This window comes from Oreochromis aureus, linkage group 7 (assembly GCF_013358895.1).
Source record: "Oreochromis aureus strain Israel breed Guangdong linkage group 7, ZZ_aureus, whole genome shotgun sequence".
In the NCBI taxonomy this organism is placed as follows: Eukaryota; Metazoa; Chordata; class Actinopteri; order Cichliformes; family Cichlidae; genus Oreochromis; species Oreochromis aureus.
In genome coordinates this window covers 3071927-3091994 of record NC_052948.1, presented here as the reverse complement: position 1 = coordinate 3091994, position 20068 = coordinate 3071927, and the positions used below count along the sequence as shown (strand labels likewise).

Genomic DNA, 20068 nt, shown 5'->3' with positions numbered 1-20068 from the left:
TGCACTACAACCCATATTATAATGACAGATAGTTGCTTTAAAAATTCTCCAATTTATTATCTTGCCCACAAACATTGGTGAGATAATCACTTTAAACGGGCAAATTTTATAAATTAACCTTCATACTGCTCAATAAAGGGATAACTTTTTCCCCAGTTTGTTATTATGTTTAATTCTTCTGTAGCTTTATTTAAACAGAGGTGTCTGTGTGGGCTGACTTAGTTTTGGACCGTGTCATTCAAGGAAATGCAGATTTCTGAGCAAACCTGTGGTTCTTTTAATTTCCAAATGTTTAAAATCATTATCAGTTTGTTGCATGCTGATGGTACGTGACTCGTTATCAATCAGTCATATTGTTCTGCTGTAGTGCCGTTTACAAAAGACACACTGATGCTTTCTTCTTGGTGTTTCTCTCAAACATTTCTGGAAAGAATGCGGAACAAAAAACCCGACTGATTGGCTTCATCGTTATCATTACTGTGTGGTTAATGTTGACACATAGGTGAGGCTGGAGGTGGCAGGGTTGAATATTGTACCATTTTCTTTGAGAGTTACCAAGATTAGGAACGAGTCGATCAGAAGGAAAACCCAGGTTGGACAAAGTTAGAGAGGCGGGGCTTAGCTGGTTTGGATATGTGCAGAGGAGTGATAGTGGATATGTTTGGCAGTGGATGTTGAACATGGAGCTGCCAGACAGAAGGAAAAGACCACAGTGAATATTTGATGATGTAGTGAAAGAGGAGGTTGGTGTGACAGAACAGGGTGCTAAGGATACGGTGAGATGGAGGCAGATAATCCGCTGTGACAACCTCTAAAGGGAGAAGCCGAGAAAAGAGAAGATTATTATTGTTGGACAGTTCAAATATGAAGTCAGCCCAGTTTTATTTTGTAGTACAGCTGTTCTGTCTTGCTGTGTGCCATTTGCACATGTTGCTACATGTCAAGAGTGGCAATGATTATCGCACAACTTTGATGCTCAATACATCTGAGTGTGAGGGCATAGGTTTGTGTTTGTGCTACTCTGCTGTATCAGAGAGTGTGTGTGTGTGTGTGTGTGTGTGTGTGTGTGTGTGTGTGTGTGTGTGTGTGTGTGTGTGTGTGTGTGTGTGTGTGTGTGTGTGTGTGTATTTGGAGGCTTTGGAATACTCACGAGGTCTTCATTGTTTTTACGACTAGCTATTTTCTCTTTAATCTTTTATGTGCATATTAAACGGCTGTTTTGAAAGAGCGCTTGCTCTCCCCGCTGACGATGGCCTACATATCACAGACAGTCTAATTAGGGTTTCTCTCTCCAAGGGCTTATATATTCATTCTCAAAACAAACATGAGTGTACTCCAGATCTTGATAAATGCAGCTACCACAAGAGTGCTTCAGATCTCAGAATCTCTCCTGTTCAATGTATACGTTTATGGCGGGGGTGGGGGCGTCCCTATTCCTGCTCATTTTTTAACTTCTGAGTTGGTGGACCTTTTACATAAAAGCTGGGGAAGCCTGAAACTGTTTAAAGCTTCTGTCTGATATGCAGGTCAACTTTTAAAATAGCCTCTTAATCTACACATATTCTGTCAACTTATTTTTATTCTAATCTTGTACTCTGCATCTTGTGCTGCAGAGAGGAAGGGCAAAGCTACCTGTTTCCAGTCCAAGAACACTGAAGAGGAGAGCTGTGTGGCGGTGAAGATCGAACAGTCCATAGGTAGGTTACATCACCTCCATTTATCTTTACAGTCTTTCTCTCAAGTGCTTGCACACAGGCTTTTTGAAAAACTGTGAAATTTGTGAACTTTAGATGTGTTAGTATTCATATCTTTCTTAGTCTCCCATTTTTGAAGGGGATATTATGTCAGTATAGTCCACTTTGTCCAGTTTGTGCATCATCTTGATTTTCATTACCATGTTCACATGTCCATCGTCTCTTTTCAATCAACACCTCTGATTTACACACATTTGCATTCAAAATCAATAGAATGCATGGATTTTTCAGCTTTGCCAGACCTTCTGGATCTGAATAAAATCAGTTAATATGCACAGTGAGGACAGAGGATGATACTGTGAAGGACACTATGAACACTCCTTCCTGTAACTCTCTGCTATGCAGGGGTGTGAAGAACGCTGCGGGTCGCTGCTCTATTTTTATATCAAACCCGTGTGTGCGCTCATGCTCGCAAACATGCTCGTGTCTCATGGTCTGCTTCTTTTGATGAATGGGCGCTTACCTCTGGCCCTCTGTGTCTTCCTATTTTTCATTTTCCTCGTTTTCTCTTCTTTCTAGCTCACGCCTGTAAGTCCCTCTCCTTTTTGCACCTGGGTTTTCATCCGTGTCTCTTTCCTTCTTTGTTATATTATCTAGTCTTTCGAGGCAGACTTGTGGGGTAATCTCACAACGGCCCTCGGATTAGAGGATGATGCAAGCGTAATCTGAAGAAAGTCTGGGCAGTTGAACGCCCCCCACCCAACTCCAAGCTCACAGGGCTGGCTGTAACTGTCACTCTGTCTGTCATGTTCTCTCACACAGTCTGCGTTAGCATGATTGGAGCATTGAACGCCTCGTCTGTAAATGTGGAGCCATACGTGCACAGTAACAACACACTCTCAAGCTGAATGGTTGAGGTAGTGCTATTTGGAGTGTGTGCATACGTGTGTGCATGTATGTTTGTGGCTGTGAAGCAGTTTGTGTGACTTTGTCTCAAAAGCTTTCGTTTCACAGCTCAGTTTTTCATCAAATAAATGTAACCATAACGATCAAGCAGAAAGCCTTTGTCCTTATAAAGGATGTTTACATGCACTAAGTAACCAGGGTATGCTTGTCTCACTGACTCCTTGAAACCAAGTAAACAAAATGACATTTCCTTCCAATTTGTGCACTGATCAGCCTAATATAGTGTAAGTTGTCCTGTTGTGTTGCCAAAACAGCTGTGACCTAAGAGTGCACAGACACAGGACCTGTTCTCAACAAGGTGCTGGCTCAGTTGGATTGGCATGTTGGGAATTTAAGGCCAGGTAACTACATCAGGTTATTTTCCTCCAGCCGTTCAAGCCACATTTTTTGCAGTGCAGAGCAGCTTTGTCATGGTGATAACAAGGGGAGATGTGTTTCTGCTGCAGAAATGTTCAGGTGGGCGGTATGTATCAAAGTAACATCCACACGAATGCCTGGACCAAAAGGTTCCCAACAGACAAGTTTTATTTTTGCCAAAAGTAGTTTTATTGTTGTGGCTCATCAATGTATGTTTTTTATTTCTTGCTTGGGGGGATTTGCATACATGATTGACAGGATGGATAGTGGATGAGACAGGTTCTTGAGTAAAATAGTCATGCTAAAATAAAAAATACAGTCACATTTATCGCTGAAATATTTGTGCAAACCTCACAAAAAATCGTCAGGACTCCATATAAAACATCACAAAATATCAGGGTGGAAATTTAAAGCGAGAAAACTTTCCTTTGTTAATAAAAAGAAATATTTCGGAGTAGTCACAGCATTTATTAAAAAAAACAAACCAACTTAGTTTTTTTTCTCAGTTTTCTACAAAACATACAAAAGTAAAAAAAAACCATACAAAAGTAAGGTGAGCATGACGTGAGTTGTGGTTTGCAGTTCTGTAATGAAAGGTAATTTAAACAGGAGCTGAATTTATACTGGTCCAACTAGTTTATTATTGAAGGAACAAAATAATGCTCATCATTCCCCACAGTGCTGCTCTGCAGTGCGTTTACATGTTGCAGTAAGCAAGACGTCAAACAGAGTTGTCAGCATGACTTAAATTAAGGCTTCCTGTGTTGTTGTGTTTTTTTTTTTTTATCTGAAACCATGTGATGGTTCAAAGCTGATACATAGCAACGTAGATCAGAGCAAGACCAAGACCTTTTCACCACATAGACACCAGGGAGCAGCTGTGCAGCACACGTTAGATGCAGAACATGGAGAAGACGGAGTTGCACTTCCCAGTGGAGACTTCTGTAAAAGGTACATCTAGTTTATTCCCATAATTCCATTTGTTATGCTCTTGCTTCATTTTAATGAAGCCTAATTTTGATGTTTCACAATTAATCGGGAGGCTTTGGTTTATGTTCGTGCCGTTGCGTCAAAGCGTTGCTGGATTATCTAGCTTTTGCCATTTTATATGTTAGCATAAATAACGGGGCTCAATAGAACGAGCTGATTTAAATAAAAGTTTATTTTTTGGGGGCTTCAATTAGATTTCAGGAGGCAGATGACAGAACTGCAGTGAAGCTCTTTAGGCTGCTTTTTTCTGTGGTGGCTGTCAATCATTGATCAGGTGCTTCACTAATAAGAGAGGTGGACAGAAGACGAAGTGCTGTGGCTTTTTAAAAACAAGTCTGTCCTCTGCTAGTGGTCCTGTTTCGCTTTCTGCTGTTTGCTTCATTGTGTGATTGTAAAAAATGAGTTTCACAAGTGAGAGGAAGCTGGAGGACCCTTCAGTGTACCTGCAAATTGCAGGATAATTTATTATACCCTAACTTTACACTGCATTTATTTCTATTCTCTGAAATGTGTTATTAATTTTCTGGAGAAATATTGCTCTGACAGGCATTTGTGTCTGTTTTCTTTCTTTCTATGGATTTGTACCTTTTAAGGTCTAAACGTGCAGTTCCTGTGAGGTTAAAGGTACAGAGTTCATTTGAAGGTGTCTTTGTGTATGCGAGTGTGTGTGTGCTGGTGTGTGTGCAACTCTCGGTTTGTGTGAATCAGTACTTTTTAAAAGCCACTTAAATAAGGGGTGTGTGAGCGAGAGTGAAGGAGGAGTCTTTTCCTACCCTGTAAATCTCCCTGCTGAGCTGAGTCATTCTCAACAGCACCGCCTGGGAAGATTACACGGGTCCTAAACTTTCAGCTCTTCTGGGATACACACACACACACACACACGCGCTCTCAAACACACAACAGTAGAGATCGACATTGCAGCTGTTTTCCGGTCTATCTCAAACACAGGGTGAGTTCATTCACTGGGATTTTGTTCGGTTTTTTTTCCAAACTTGGCAGAATAGTCATCCTTGGATTGTCTCTGCTGAGTATAGAGTATAGTTATCGAGATATAGATTTCTTCTCATGTTTTGTGTCATCTGCTTTGTTCGGTTTTAGGTGTTAAATAAAACTGTGTGATGACACTTTGGTGAAAGCGGTCTTTCATGTTTTCATGCACATGCTGCTCTTTTATCTTTTATGGGAGTGTTGCAGTGTTTACACTCTAAACTGTCTGAGCCTTTCATACAAATAAGATAAGAATGGCCTACAAACGCACTTTACACATAAAGTTACAGTTGCAAACTTCTTCATAGCCAAGTGAGGACTGAAGCTTGACAGATTTTTCTAAAGGCTGCTGTTCTCGTTTTTTATCCTCATTCTTCCCTCATGTTCCTTGACTTTGGTGTGACTGTGTAGAAGCCACCCAAACTATCTTTTAAATGTCAGAGTTTACAAAGATGAAGCAGAAAATGTTAAAATAAAAAATACTCAGAATTTCCTTGTTGATCAGAAGGAAATTCTGTCACACCCTTGGGGTAACGGCAGAAGACGAAGGCTCAGTTTCAAGCTATTTCAGCCACTCCTCTGCTTGCGCACAGTCGGGTGTGCCTTTTGTTTTTCACCCCGAGCTCTCACACCTAAGTATCACAACATATTTTGTGTCAAGAGGGCCAAAAAGAACATGACACACAAGAAGAGACGCGGAAAACATAAAAGTCAGGTCGGACAGGTGTGCTGTCAGGTGACAGTGCTCAAACAAGGTGGTGTCAGATGGTAGAAATATCTTGAACAATCACGTAAGAACGATTAGGTCAGCTGCCTACCTGCCCACCTGTAAATAAGCAAGATGTATGTTTTCTCTCTTCTCGGTTTTCATTCATTCATGTCTGCAAACCTGATGTCATGCCCATTAGCCTCGACTACAGTCTGTGTTTCGACTTGTTAACCTTCTAAACTAAGAGGGTGAAAATATACATTTGGTATCATCTGTCATCATGGGCGTGTTGGCATGCTGATTTTGGTACCGGTGATCTAGCTGTATGTCTTTTTATCATTTCTGTCCAGTGTTTCCTCAAATCTTTCCATTTTGCAAAATTGTATTGTGTGTGATAAGTCTACTTGAAACATTATTAAAACAATATTTTTTTTAAAAAGCAAATCATCGTGATGTTCTTGATAGGGTTTCAACAACAAACTGGAAGAATGTAGTGTGCCTGGAGCAAAGCTATTTTTGGAATTAGTTTGGATGATTCACTATTTTCGGACATTGCTTGTTTTCTTGTTGCAGAGTAAGATACTTGCGCTGAAGAGATGGATTCTTTCAGCGTCTAGTAAACTTAATTCCCCCATTCGACAAATTACCGCTGGGATTTTCCACAGCTGAAAGGTGGTTAGTTAATCTAATGTTGGGGAACCAGTTCCAGCTCCATCAGAGAGGTGGATTCACACTGTTGCTGGGGAAAACTTGTGAAATCAAAGATGTGTTGTACTTTCTAAAAGTTTGCTCCGCTCTACCTCTCATGTGTACTTGACCTTTGCATGAGCATTTCTTAATTCTTCTTCCTGCTCTGTAGCTTTGAATTTATTAATATTGATCCATTGGGCTCCGTGGAGTATGCAGTGAAATGCATTTTGCATTTTCACAAGGTAAAAGGACAGTTACCATGGTTACAAGCCTCACAATCTTGCAACAAAGAAAAAGTTCAAGTCTCGGTTTGACTAGTCAAGTCTTCACTTCCTGGATTGGAGTAGTGATCGAGCAGTGTTTTCAGTTTCTAGTAAAAGTAAATTATCTGTTTACTGTAAAAGCACAACAGAACTGAGTGTCAGGAAATTTCTTGCCAAAACACTGAAGTTATGAAAAGCAGGTAGAGTTCGTCCTTCCTTTCTGTGCAACACATTTAAGTTGTATTTTGTGTTCACATCCACCCGATCCATCTCGTTTTCACATCAACAAGTTCCGACTCCAGACAGCGGGCCTCCTTCTCCGTCACACAGATGAGGATTAGAATCAAAGTGTTTCTGCAGCACGCTGTCTGGCTGCTTCTAATTTACTGCACATGGCTGTCTGTTGTGCCAAGACAGTTTTAATGAGAAGGTGCCAGAATGAGTGTGTTACCAGGAGCAGGACTTTCTTCCCAAGGAGAGTTTGTCCTTCTTTTCAGTGTAACAGCTCTGGTTGTGTTTCCTTAATCTACTGATCAAGATAAGAGGTTAAAGATAAATGATGTGATATAAAATCTCAGCATCTAATCTTTTTCTACATAACTGACAGCAAAACATTTAAGCATTTTCAGATCTATATCTTTGTTTACATCTCTCTTCTCTTGACACAACCTACAGATATATTAAGTGTTGCTATTCAGGTTAAAGGCTGCAATGTAAAGGTGATCCAGACCTGAGCCGCCGGTGTTTGCCGTGGTTACTGACAACCCCAGGAAACAAAGCTGGGCTGTGGACACTGGACCTCCTGTACTCAGGAGTCAGGATAAATGCCACATGTGAAATGCAATTTGCAGGCAGACTTCGTTTTAGACCGTGTACTTATAATGTGGTGCATAATGTTTTGCAAGATGTTTTTTATGACCTCTAATGTGGCTGAGAGTGGAAGTCAAGCACCTAATCATGAAAAATTCCTGCGGCCTGCCTTCATAACTGATTGGTATTTTTTGGGGCCATGTTTAGAAAGAAAGCCCTCCCAAACACAGCGTGGGACCATTTCCACTCAGACAGTTGCCAGACTTGTTGTCTTTAATTACAGTCCACCCTTTAAAATAGAAATTGTGACTGTATGATTTTGTGGTTACTCTTTTTCTCTTTCCCTTTAAGATTGGTAAGATAAAGATTACTCTAGTAAAGACAAATCTGGGGCTCCAGGAACCAAGTTGGCACATAGTAACAACATTTTTGTAAACAAGCTGCATTTGGAGAGGTACACCAAGTATATAGTACATTAAGCTTTCACTCGAAGACCAGGTTGCTTACCCCAAGGATACAAACAACACTTATTTCCATCATCAGCTCATCAACTATGTACTGTATGTCTGATTAATCAAATGTAGTGATAGCATAGAGAAAAAGGCAAACCTAGATCTTTTTGCTTGAAAATTGGTGCAGCTGCAAGCCCCTGTGCAACCCACCGCCAACCCATCTCCTCCTTTTCATGTTTTTTGTGTCTTAATTAGTATCATGATTGTCATTGCTGACGTCTACCTTATTCAGTGCTGTCTACTTGCTGTCGCTCTGTCCACCTCAGGCTTTGCATATACAACAGAACCCAGTATCCCAGAACAGAGCCATCCTGCTAAAAATACAGCCAACACCCAGGTCATTAGGTATACCTGTTCAGTTGCTTGGCAATGCAAATATCTAATCAGCCAATCACGTGGCAGCTACTCAAAAGATTTAGACAGACAGACATAGTCAAGATGACCTGCTGAAGTTTAAACCCAGCATCAGAATGGGGATGAGAGATGACTTCAGTGACGTTGAATGCAGCATGGTTGTCAGAGGGGCTGGTCTGAGTATTTAAGAAACTGGGATTTTCCCACACATCCATCTCTGGAGTTTAGAGAGAATAGTCTGCAAAAAGGGAAACTGCCCAGTGAGTAGCAGTTCTCTGCACGAAAATGGCTCAGAGGTCAAAGGAGAATGCTTCGAGCTGATAGGAACACAAGAGTAAGTCAAATAACTTATTACAATAAAGGTATGCAGAAAAGTCTCTGAATGCACAATACATCAAACCATTGAGGCAGATGGGCTATAGCAGCAGAAGATGACACCAGTTGCCACTTCTATCAGCTAAGAAGATAAAAGTGGGACGAAAATTGGACAATGGAACGTTGGAAAAATGTCGCCTGGTCTGAAACGTGTTGATTTCTGCTGTGACTTTTAGATGGTGGGGTCACAATTTGGCATCAACAACATAAAGTCATGGATCCATCTTACCTTACACCGCGGTTTAAGCTGGTGGCAGTGGTGTAATGTGTGGGAGATATTTTCTTGGCACACTACCAGCCAAGCATTGTTTAAACACTACATCCTGAGTGTTGTTGCCGGCCACATCAATCGCTTTATGACTACAGTGTTCCTATCTGTTGATGGCTACTTCCAGCAGGATAATGCACCGTGTGGCAAAGCTCAGAAAATCTCAAACTGGTTGCTTGAACGTGACGATTAGCTTACTGTACTCCAATGGCTTCCACAGTCACCACACATCACTTTTGGGATGTGGCAAAGATTCAGATCATTGATGCACAGCGGACATGCAACTATAGGCTGGCGATCAGCACAACCGTGTGATGCCATCATCTGTGAGCAATGTTTTCATTATTGACACCACAAACAATCCAATCCAATTAAGCCCTAGCAGGGTGTACTTAATAAAATGTCCAGTGACTGTGTGTTCTTAGATATAGCAGTTTATCTTTTGCTCGCCTCATTGGCTGATCATTCCAGTCACTTTACTTTTCGTGTTTGATTATTTGAGTGGAAGATGCATTTCCAAAAAAAGAGAAATGTATCTTCATCTATTTTTAGACATGATGGGACTGAGTCTGTAAAGAAATGAAGGTCCTTCCTCAATGATTCATTTCAAAGATGAAAGATTTCTCTGTGCATGTTAGCGTCACTGAGTGCCAGAAACATGAAGTCCCTTCTTCACTTTCGATAATAACAGACTGACCGAAACCAGAACAAGCACAAATTATAAGAAGTCCACTGTTTTTGTTGTTTTCAGGTAAAGCATGCATCCTTGTACGTGCTTAACTCTACAACGTCTGGAGTAGATTATAGTTTACCAGTGTCAAAGCTATATGGAAGCTACATCCAAGCTATACATCAGCTGGTTTACCTTTGCTAAATCACACAAACCTGTTAAATGGCCACCTTAAATGGAAGCTAATGTACTAATAGCTTATAGAATAATGAGGGTCTTCACTCTCTCAGCAGTGTAACTCCATATTTGGACATTTGCTTTAACAGGCTGCTCCTTCATACTTTTTACTGACGTGTGTGTGTGCGTGCGTGCGTGCGTGCGTGCGTGCTTGGCGAGGCTAGGGAGAGGTCGAGTTAGGCTACTGTAAACACTGCCAGTCTGTGTCTCCTGCTCCATTAAATCGGTCTGCCAGCTCTATCTAAACACTGATGCTGCGCCATCTGTGGCCAGCTGGTTGGGTAAAAAGTCTCACTGGTGCTGATCATCAGCTGGATGATTAACTGGATAATCAACTGAAGTGTATGACACCCTCTAATGTGTGGTCTTCAGCTGTTTATGGCGGTTAATATATGATGGGAATGATTTTTTTCCTTTACAGGGCGCATTGGAGGAGAATATGTTTGCATAACTGTGTCTGGAATGGCACGTTGGTTTTTCAGGCCAGCTGTAATACTGAATAAAACAAGACAGAGATTGTAGAGGTTTATGAAAATTAAGGTGTAAAATTAAAAGTCCTCACTCAGATATTATATTGAAAAAGAAAATAACATCTGTTTTAGCATAGTTCATCTTTGAAAGTAATTTAAAAACATTGCACCGACATAAGTCATGTACTACCACAGAGATCTAAGCACACATTTCATCAGCTGAACAGTCAGAAAACAGAGTGACGGCTTCAAATGTCACTGCAGGATGAGTGGGGCGTATATCAGTGTCACCTATTGTAAATATTAGTCATGCCGATAATGCCTGTAGTGATAAAACAGTAAAGTGCGTATGCTTTTGGTTTCTTCACTCTCACTTCTTTGTATAAAAATCGTTTTGATTCTATTATCGATTTTGTTTTTAAGCTTGTGCTCCCTCTCTTTGTGTCCTTCAGCTCTAGGCAGCAGCCCAGCGTCAGAACGCAGCGAAGCGCCGAGTGTGCAGGCGTGTCTGAATCGGGTGACTGCAAGGACGACCGACAAGAGCCGGGGAGGGGTCAATGGAAGAGTCCCTGGCGGCAGGCTGCAGTCTAAACCACCAGGTACATAATAGCATGTGGCAAGAAATTCATCCAGACGCCACAAAGTGAGAATCTCAGAAGACCGAATTATTACAGCATTTCTGTCTGATTCACAACATGTGGACTTAGAGTTTGGGCTCGGTGACCTTTCTACTGCTTTGTTGTTCACTTCATCTTTGTTTACTCTGCAAATCTTCAGAAAAACACTGAATGAATCAGTGCTTATGGACGCTGTTTGACACTGTAAGATCCACGAAATGGTCAAACCAGAAGAAGAGTTATGTAAGCTGGCTTGGGATCAGTGAACCGAGAGACTCGTTCCTCTTATGTTTGCGTTGGGAAATCATTCTACACAGATAATGCAGGGAACAGAGCTCCATTCTTCCTGCTGCTGTAAGTCAGGCGGGATATTTAGTTGCAAAGCCATGCACAGTTAGTTTTTGCCAAGCCTGACTTTTTCTTTATTACATTTAGGACGTTTATTACAGCTCAGTGTCCTACAGGTGGTGTCACATGTGACAGCTGATGCTGCCACCTTCAGCTTCAAACTGAGATTGCAGTAAGAAAATCATTGAAGCTGTAATTATCATTCAGGTCATTGCTCATGTTGTAAATTCCTCTGTTTTATCTCCAGTGCCTCCAAAGCCGCTGCACCTCCAAAGCCCAGTGACAGAACTCCCTTCCCCATTGGGCCGCATCCAGAAACCCCCACTTATAAGCAGCATGGAGGACGGAAGTGGAGGAGGAAAAACGGGGGCTGTCAGCCGGGAGAGACCCAGAGAGAAACCCTCCAAAGTCTTAGACCTGATCAACCGCTTTGAGGAGAACAGGTTCGGCTTCTTAACTTTCTCTGCCTAGATATCTACAGAAATGAGCAGTTACTTGATCCGTGGAAGAATTGCTCATTCTGTTATTTTCCTAATAATGTTTAGGAAATGTAAGCCTCTGTTACTGCTTTTACTGATTTAAAACCCTGTCACAGTGTGTGATTGAATTAGCAGCTTTCGCCTTGATGTGGTTGAAAGATTTCATCTTTGTAACTTCTTGGCTTTTGTAATAAATCTCTGGCTTGTTGTAATCACAGTGACAGAAATCAGTCTTTCCACACTTTTCTACACCAACTATTTCAAGGATAAAAAAGCAGAAGTTTCAAAGTTTTCAGCCGCAACTCATTGATTGTACCTCGGACGAGAGCCATTAGAGAGAGTGAGTGGAGATTAGTCTGTGGCTGTTGAGCCAAGTGTTAGCAAGGGGATGAAAGGAGATTTGTACAGGCGAGGGGAAACGCGGGTCCACATTCAGTTGTGGGACAGTACTCGGTGCTGTGAGAGGAGGATGAGGTAGGAAATCTTTGACGAATTCTGTTTCAAACACGTATGCTTTGATATGGTTGCCTCATTGTTAAATTGTGATTTATATTCTGTAAGATTTTTCCAGTGTTGATCTGTGTCTAACTTGTTGTGCTTTACTTGTGTAAGTTTGCACTGTAGTTGCAGCCTTGTGTCTCTGAGGGAGGCCCATTGAAAGTGGTGAGACGCACAACAATGGTGCCCTTGTCCTATCTGTTCGTACAGTTGCACCCCAAAAATATGCAATCTGCAGCAGTAGCAGCCCACTAAAATCTGTCTCTCCAGTCTGTTACATTCCTAACTCATTTCTGGCCTGAATCTCTAAAAATCTGCCCAGGTCTCCAGGCTTTCTTCACACCTTTCATCGCATTTTCTGGTGTGAAATGAGGTTAATCAGAGGAATCTGGTGCATCTATTTCATTCAGGCACTCCTGGGCTGTGAGGATTATCCCTCTAGTGGCCCTGGAGCTCAAAGAAGAGAAACGCTTCACACGGCTTCTGTGAACAGAATTAGCCTACTAATGTACTAATCTGGTTCACAAGGTTTGGCTGCCTTAAAGGCAGCCAGGCGACGACCACACTGCAACTGAAGCTGCTCTTAATTCGTGTCTGGTTGAGCCTGTTTTGAAACACTGTCATGTCCTGGAACACTTGCTGTGCTATTTGTGTGGAAGGAGGAAGTGATGTATGCACCTACAAAGTGATGCGGCTGTATTGTTTCTGAAGACTATATTAAATAGTATCTCGCCCACTAATTGTGGTACTGTCAGTCTTACTCTGAGTGGTGAAAAGACACCACGTTCCCACACCACAGGTGGGTGACGGCCCCCGACGCATTCATCTCTCGGGTGTTTCACCAGCCGTTCTTTCTTCCTCTATTTATTGATACTTCCTGTTTCTACTGGGCAGGGAGAAAAAAGTCATCTGTTGGTTGATTGTTTTTTGCATCAGTAAACGTTAGATTCCAGATATAGACATGGTAACTTTTTTTTAATCTGCTAACAGTTTTGCCTTTAATGTACTGTACTGAGTTCAGCTAATCTTAGCTGAGACACAGTGGCTACTGTTGCTACTTCTTGTTTGGCTGAAAGTGTGGAGCATCATTTGCTGGGAAACAGCTGCACCGACTGCCGGTACAGGATGTTGAGCAGCTGAATGGTGACATTGTATACGCACACATTGTTGTCGATCTAGTTTCCATTTCTGTGCTGCGTGTCAGTTGTCTTCTGCAAATTGTTTTTTCATTTCATTCATTTGGATGCTAAGCATAAAAGAGGCCTCGCAGCAGAATGTATAAAGTAGGTTTTCCATGTGTGGGGAAGTAGTGCAGCATCTGCCTCTCGGGAGTAGTGGTGATTTACTTTTCTGCTCCTCCTATTGCTCCTCGTTACTGTGCCCCTTTGCTTTACTCACACTTCCTCTCAGCTCTCAGTCAGCAACCTAATAAGACAGCAGGAAGTTTGTGCATCTCTACTGGTTTATTTTTAACTCTCACACTCATGTGCAAAAGCTCTCTGCTTGCTGTTGTGCACCACACTCTGACAATATGTCACCTTGAGAAGGTATGGACCAGCCTACTGTGAATTTCTTTTTTTTTTCCCCCTCCCTTATTTTCTTATTCTGGGAAGGTTTGTTAGTTAGCCCTTTATACACTCTTACCCAGACTGAGCCACTTCCTCCTTTGCTTTTTCTTCTGTTCCTCCAGCAACACAGAAAACAAGAGAGACAGCTCACCGCTCAAACACATCAACAAGTCTGCCAACTGCAGTCCACCTCACCGTGCCTATCCAAAGACGGAGACCAGCAGGAACACCTCTGCGGCAGCCACGACACAAGATGCCAACAGCCAAGCAGCTAACGGGGTGCTAGTGCAGATGGACAAGGACATTGAGAAGGAGAAGGAGGATACAGAGGAGAATCATGAAAGTGTGAGGATAGAGACTGCTGAGCTTGTAAATGGAGATATGGGGAGCTCGGAACAGAGCGATGATCATTCGCCTTCACACGCGGACAGGACTGGTACAGAGACTGAGAATGAGGAGATTGAGGCTAAGACAGAAGGCGAGCACAGGAATGAAGAAGGGAGCACAGACCACAAGGTACGTATTGAGTTTAAGCATTTGCTTTGTGCTCCTGGGACCCAAGTGTTGTGCATTTCTACCAGCTATGTAATACAATTAGAGCTGCCTTGCTGCACTGACTCATCTCTGATAGACAAACTCTCAGCATTTATTTATTTTCTCAGCTTTCAGTATGATTAAATCATGTGAAGTGCTTCATCTCTGGGTGACTGTAATGTTGTAAGGATAGAGTTACGGGTTACTGTGTATGCATTTCTTTCAGCACTGTGTGTGTGTGTGTGTGTGTGTGTGTGTGTGTGTGTGTGTGTGTGTGTGTGTGTGTGTGTGTGTGTGTGTGTGTGTGTGTGTGTGTGTGTGTGTGTGTGTGTGTGTGTGTGTGTGTGTGTGTGTGTGTGTGTCTCGGTGGGGTATTTTTCTGTGAAGGGCAAACAGATGTCAACATTTAAGCAGCTGACTCCGTGCTTCAGTAATCTCTCCCATGGGAACCCATTTTGCCTGCTGTTGTCTGGTGATTATAGATATCTCAGGTTCAGATCAATCTCAGTCTTCACAGTGACAGAGACAGCTGGGTAATCTCGTGTTGTGGGAAAGGAAAAGCCTCTCTGCTGTGCAAAAGATACTCATCACTGCTACAAGTCCTACCATTTAAAAACGAACTACATAAAAGTCAAAAACATATTTTAAGTGATGCTGTTTGCCTGAGAATGGACTATATCAAGTTAAAACATGACTTTGGTGATGAACCAGATGATTCTTGGACTGACTGTCTTCTAGTTTCTTCCATACTCTTAAAGTAACAAGTGCAAATAAACCCAAAATAACATTGTACTTATTTTACTTGTAACAGTGATTAATTTTACGAACATTACCCACGATTCAGATTTGGTTTTGTTGTGTTAATAGCTGCTAATGGAGCTACAGTTTGACGTGACCTGTGACAGGGAAGTCACAGGTGTTTTAACAAGCTCCTGTTGATTTAGGGGAAGTCCTGCCATTGTTAATGCTGCTCTGCTGTCATGACTCACTGGGACACTTAATGGGACTGGTATTTGGGTGGATAAATTTGATGTAGTTTCTGTTCAAACCATTCAAAGCAAAAGCATTACAATGGCAAAATGGGCCACAGACCTCAAGTTTAATACTTAATATGCAATATACATTTCTGCTAGACAAACTGAATTCATGTTTTGTGAATGATGCAAACAACAAGTTGTAACTTTGAGCCGCCAAGATTTTTGCCAAGGCAGGAAAAGTGCGATCTTTAGAAATGGAACATAAACTGTTAATCTGAAAGATTAAACATGGCTGTTGTGTTTTAAATTTAAAGTACCATATTTACAGAAGACTACCGAAGTACTGTACTACACTGTATCTGTGCTGTACTTTCGAGTAAAGCAATTACTGCTGGTCAGAACGTGCAATTTAATGGTGTGTGTGTGTGTGTGTGTGTGTGTGTGTGTGTGTGTGTGTGTGTGTGTGTGTGTGTGTGTGTGTGTGTGTGTCTACACATGTATACAACTTGCCCAAGTCTACATTTAGCCTTACTTACAGTTTACATACATATATGTATATTTTAACAATACAGACGTCCATATTTATATTCCTGGATTTAATACTGTACATTCTTTAGATCAGACATTTGAACTTTTTGTTTAACACTGCCTGTAACATAGTATCTTTATTCTGTTATTTAATTTTTTTCATTTTTGCTGCCCTTAACTTTGTACCAATCAAACAAATTTCCCAATTGTGGGACTGATAAACTTTTATCTTATCTTATGAGTAAGCACGCTTGCTTATATATAAGCTTATATATATATATATAATGTATGAAAAAAAAAAATCACCCATCTCGCCCCCCTGCGGGCGGTTTTATCCTTCAAGCTCGGGTCCTCTACCAGAGGCCTGGGAGCTTGAGGGTCCCATGCAGTATCTTAGCTGTTCCCAGGACTGCGCTCTTCTGGACAGAGATCTCCGATGTTGTTCCCGGGATCTGCTGGAGCCCACTTGCCTAGAATATGTATATATGGGAATATATATATATATATATATATATAGTCTCGATATGTGTGTGTGTGTGAGTGATTCTACTGGCCAGTGCACTTTGCTGTCTATAATGTTTTTTTATTGTGAACGTTGTATTTTTGGGAAACAAAGAACTTGATTAAAAAAAATGATCGGCATGTGGATGTATTGATAATGAGTGTGTCTAAAGTTTGTTCTGGGACCTTTCAGGTGAGCGTCAGTGTGCTATTGTCACGGCTTCGTGGCTTCACTAACCACTCGCCTGAGACTTAGTTTTATACAGATGTGTATCTTTGTTGGATTTGGTGTCGTTTCCCTTCTTCCACATTTTCATTTCCCATTCGAAGGTCCTCGAGCACCACATCTCAGTTCACTGTTAGCGTCATGTTAATGAAACACACACAGGTGCTACTTGCCGGTGTGTATAACAACAGCAAAACTGTGCTTAACACAAGGCTGCAGTGAACAGCAGTGTGTTGAACCCACATTGGTAAATGTACAGCTATAAACGTTGTCTTGCTCACTGGTCACACAGTTCTTGTAGTTTCAATTCAGTTGTGAACGAAATCTTGCAAAGGGAACTAGCAAAGGGACGGGAAGCTACGCTTTCAAAAAAAGATGTGGGAATTGACAAAGCTATTGTTAGAGAAGTATCAGACTTAAACCGCTGTTAGGTTGCCAGTAAATTATGTGACTTTGTATCTGTCCGTCTCTCAGCAGAATAGCACTTTCACACATTAGTAACTCAATAATTCCCAGAATAATCTCAGTTCAGTTTTACTGCATTACGGCATGCAGGTACTTTACATGGCAACGGCAAGATTTTCAAGTGCTATAGCCAGAAATGCAAGAGTTCACATATGTGTGTGCTCTCTCTTTTCAGGAGACAAATGAACAGAAACTATTTAAAATCGCCAGCGAGCTCTTGCACACAGAGAAGGCTTACGTGGCGCGACTGAACCTGCTGGACCAGGTGAGGAACTCAGCGAGAGGCCACTTCTGCTTTCTTGACCATTTTCCAATGTAAAAGGTTTAACATTGCGCAGAACTGAAACCCTAATTCGTTGCCACTGTATATGTCTCTTCAGGAGTTTTGTGCTAAGCTAATGGAGGAGGCCAATAAGGGAACATTCCCTGTGGACATAGTAAAGAACATCTTCTCCAATATCTCCTCCATCCACGCCTTTCACAGCCAGTTTCTGCTTCCCGACCTGGAGAAACGGATGGGAGAATGGTGAGATTCAGCTACTCGAACTAGTGCTCATACATGTGCTGATGCAGCTGCTTGTACCGCTGCACTGATGATGCATGAGGTCAAGATCAGCAGTTTTGGAGCTATTTTAATACATGTACACGTACAAGGAATCAAAATGGACGGTTCAGCCAGTGCAAGCTACAAAAGAAACTGTCTTTGTACTAAATTTGATCTTTTACTCTTACAACCCCACCCACATCTTTCCTGCAGGGACTCTAAACCTCGCATTGGGGACATCCTGCAGAAACTCACACCCTTCCTCAAAATGTATGCAGAATATGTGAAGAATTTCGACAAAGCCATGGAGTTGCTGAAGCAGTGGACAGACCGTTCACCTCAGTTTAAGGCTATAATTCAGGAGATACAGGTATGCACTGTGTAACAGAGTCCAGTCAAGAAAAAAATGCTTAAGCGTCTGTTGTGTTATGAAGCATTTGTATGATAAAGGAAAATCAAAGCTTTCTTGTTCTGTCTGGACAGAGTCAAGAGGTCTGTGGGTGTCTAACGCTTCAGCATCACATGTTGGAGCCAGTGCAGCGCGTCCCTCGATATGAGATGTTGCTTAAAGACTACCTGAAGAAGCTGCCTCAGGACGACCCCGATCGAAGAGATGCAGAAAGTAAGTAGGAACGACACCTGAACGCTGCACAGTGAGGAATCGGGTTCATTTCACTGACGGTGTCTAAAATTATTCTGTTAAGTTTCTGGATTATCTGCCCTTTTTTCAGGATCATTAGAGATTATTGGAACAGCAGCTACTCACTCCAACAGTGCCATAAGAAAGTCTGTAAGTAAAGATTGGCTTTAGCCAGCTGATACAGAACCTCTCTAACAGTTTCTCATTTACTAAGATGAACATAACTTCATCTTTTAGGAAAATCTAAAGAAACTGCTGGAAATATACGAGATGCTGGGTGAAGAGGAGGACATTGTTAATCCTTCCAATGAGTTCATCAAAGAGGGCCACATCTTGAAGCTGGCGGCCAGGAACACGTCAGCAATGGAGCGATACCTCTTCCTGGTGAGAGAAACACCTTCTTGTGTAACGAAGGACACTGCAGGGAAATACGCTGAGGCGAGACTTTGCCCATACCAGTAAATTGAAACAAGTGAATCATTTCTTGCTAGGACCACCTCTGTGTAAGGATACATCAGAGACACATGAAGAAGTCTCTCAGTTACTGAGATTGCCAGATGATGTGATTAAGTTGTGTCTGTTTCTAATTAGCTGAACATAGAATGTGCCCCGTGAGCGTGATTCGGGTTACCTGCAGAGTTTAAGGATTTCAACCAAAGGAAGGAAACTGTGCCCAGAAACCTAAACTACAATAGTGCTGATGCATCCAGCTGACATGGTTACATAACTCAACTGCAAAGTGGGTTTTTTTCTCCCTTTTCTCCTAGTTCAACAACATGCTGTTATACTGCGTCCCGAAATTCAGCCTGGGAGGTCCTAAATATACAGTGAGGACTCGAATCGGCATCGATGGGATGAAGGTCCTGGAAACAATCAATGAGGACTACCCTCATACCTTCCAAGTGTCTGGGAAGGAGAGGACACTTGAACTCCAGGCCAGGTACTCTTTTTCGAGCAGCATTAACACACAATATGCAAAAGTTAAATTCTCCATTCGGCACCCAAGTGTTAAACACTGTGAAAAGTGCAAAAACAATGCTATATGTTTGAAACGGCAGCTAAATGACTACACCCAGTGTTCATTTTCAGATCCTGTAAATCAGTGGTTCTCAGCCCTTTTGCTGTTGTGTGACAGATTAATTTGAACGCATCCTTGTCTTTTATGTGTTAAACTGAATTCTGTTTCTGTTTTCTCCATCTCATCAGCTCAGAGCAAGACAAGGCTGACTGGATCAAGGTACGTAATTTCCAGGTGATTTTCCTATTTAACTCTTCTTTTTTTCATACAAATTTAAAGTGACACCCCCTGTCGTGCTTATTCTTTTCCAGGCTTTCCAGGCGACCATCGAGATCTTCCAGCAGAAAAACGAGTCTTTCAAGAATGCACTAAAAGACGTGGACGAAGTGTCGGTCAGTGTTGGATCAAATTGCACAGAGTTGAATTGCCCACACATGTCTGTGCTGCCACAGTGAGTGAGCCTTTTTTTCTTTTAATGGCAGAAAGCTGAGCTGGGAAAGCGCGCCCCGCGCTGGATCCGTGACAATGAAGTGACAATGTGTATGAAGTGTAAGGAGTCTTTCAATGCTATTACACGTCGGAGACACCACTGCAGAGCCTGCGGCTACGTGAGTAATATTTCTGTTGTGGGTGCCATGCATGTGTATGCACAGTGCACGGTAGAGAGGTTAGACCCCATTAGTTGAATTGTGAATACCCAGATACTGCCTATGTGATGTTTTTTTCCACTAAATATGTTGAATGATGATTTAATGATGTTTTAAACCACAAAA

The 20068-nt window shown here is 41.9% G+C and overlaps 1 protein-coding gene across 1 annotated transcript in view; it reads left to right on the top strand.

Moving 5' to 3' along the window:
* The window catches only part of fgd4a (FYVE, RhoGEF and PH domain containing 4a), a 44060-nt gene that overhangs the window by 20956 nt on the left and 3036 nt on the right, over positions 1-20068 (top strand). The window contains exons 2-15 of the mRNA XM_031725977.2: positions 1614-1697; positions 10805-10951; positions 11565-11760; positions 13985-14378; positions 17269-17358; positions 17474-17619; positions 17851-18007; positions 18121-18259; positions 18369-18427; positions 18515-18661; positions 19045-19217; positions 19484-19514; positions 19607-19687; positions 19778-19903. Of these exons, the coding sequence (XP_031581837.2) occupies positions 1614-1697; positions 10805-10951; positions 11565-11760; positions 13985-14378; positions 17269-17358; positions 17474-17619; positions 17851-18007; positions 18121-18259; positions 18369-18427; positions 18515-18661; positions 19045-19217; positions 19484-19514; positions 19607-19687; positions 19778-19903 (1970 nt within the window). The remainder of the gene's footprint in view (positions 1-1613; positions 1698-10804; positions 10952-11564; positions 11761-13984; positions 14379-17268; positions 17359-17473; positions 17620-17850; positions 18008-18120; positions 18260-18368; positions 18428-18514; positions 18662-19044; positions 19218-19483; positions 19515-19606; positions 19688-19777; positions 19904-20068) is intronic.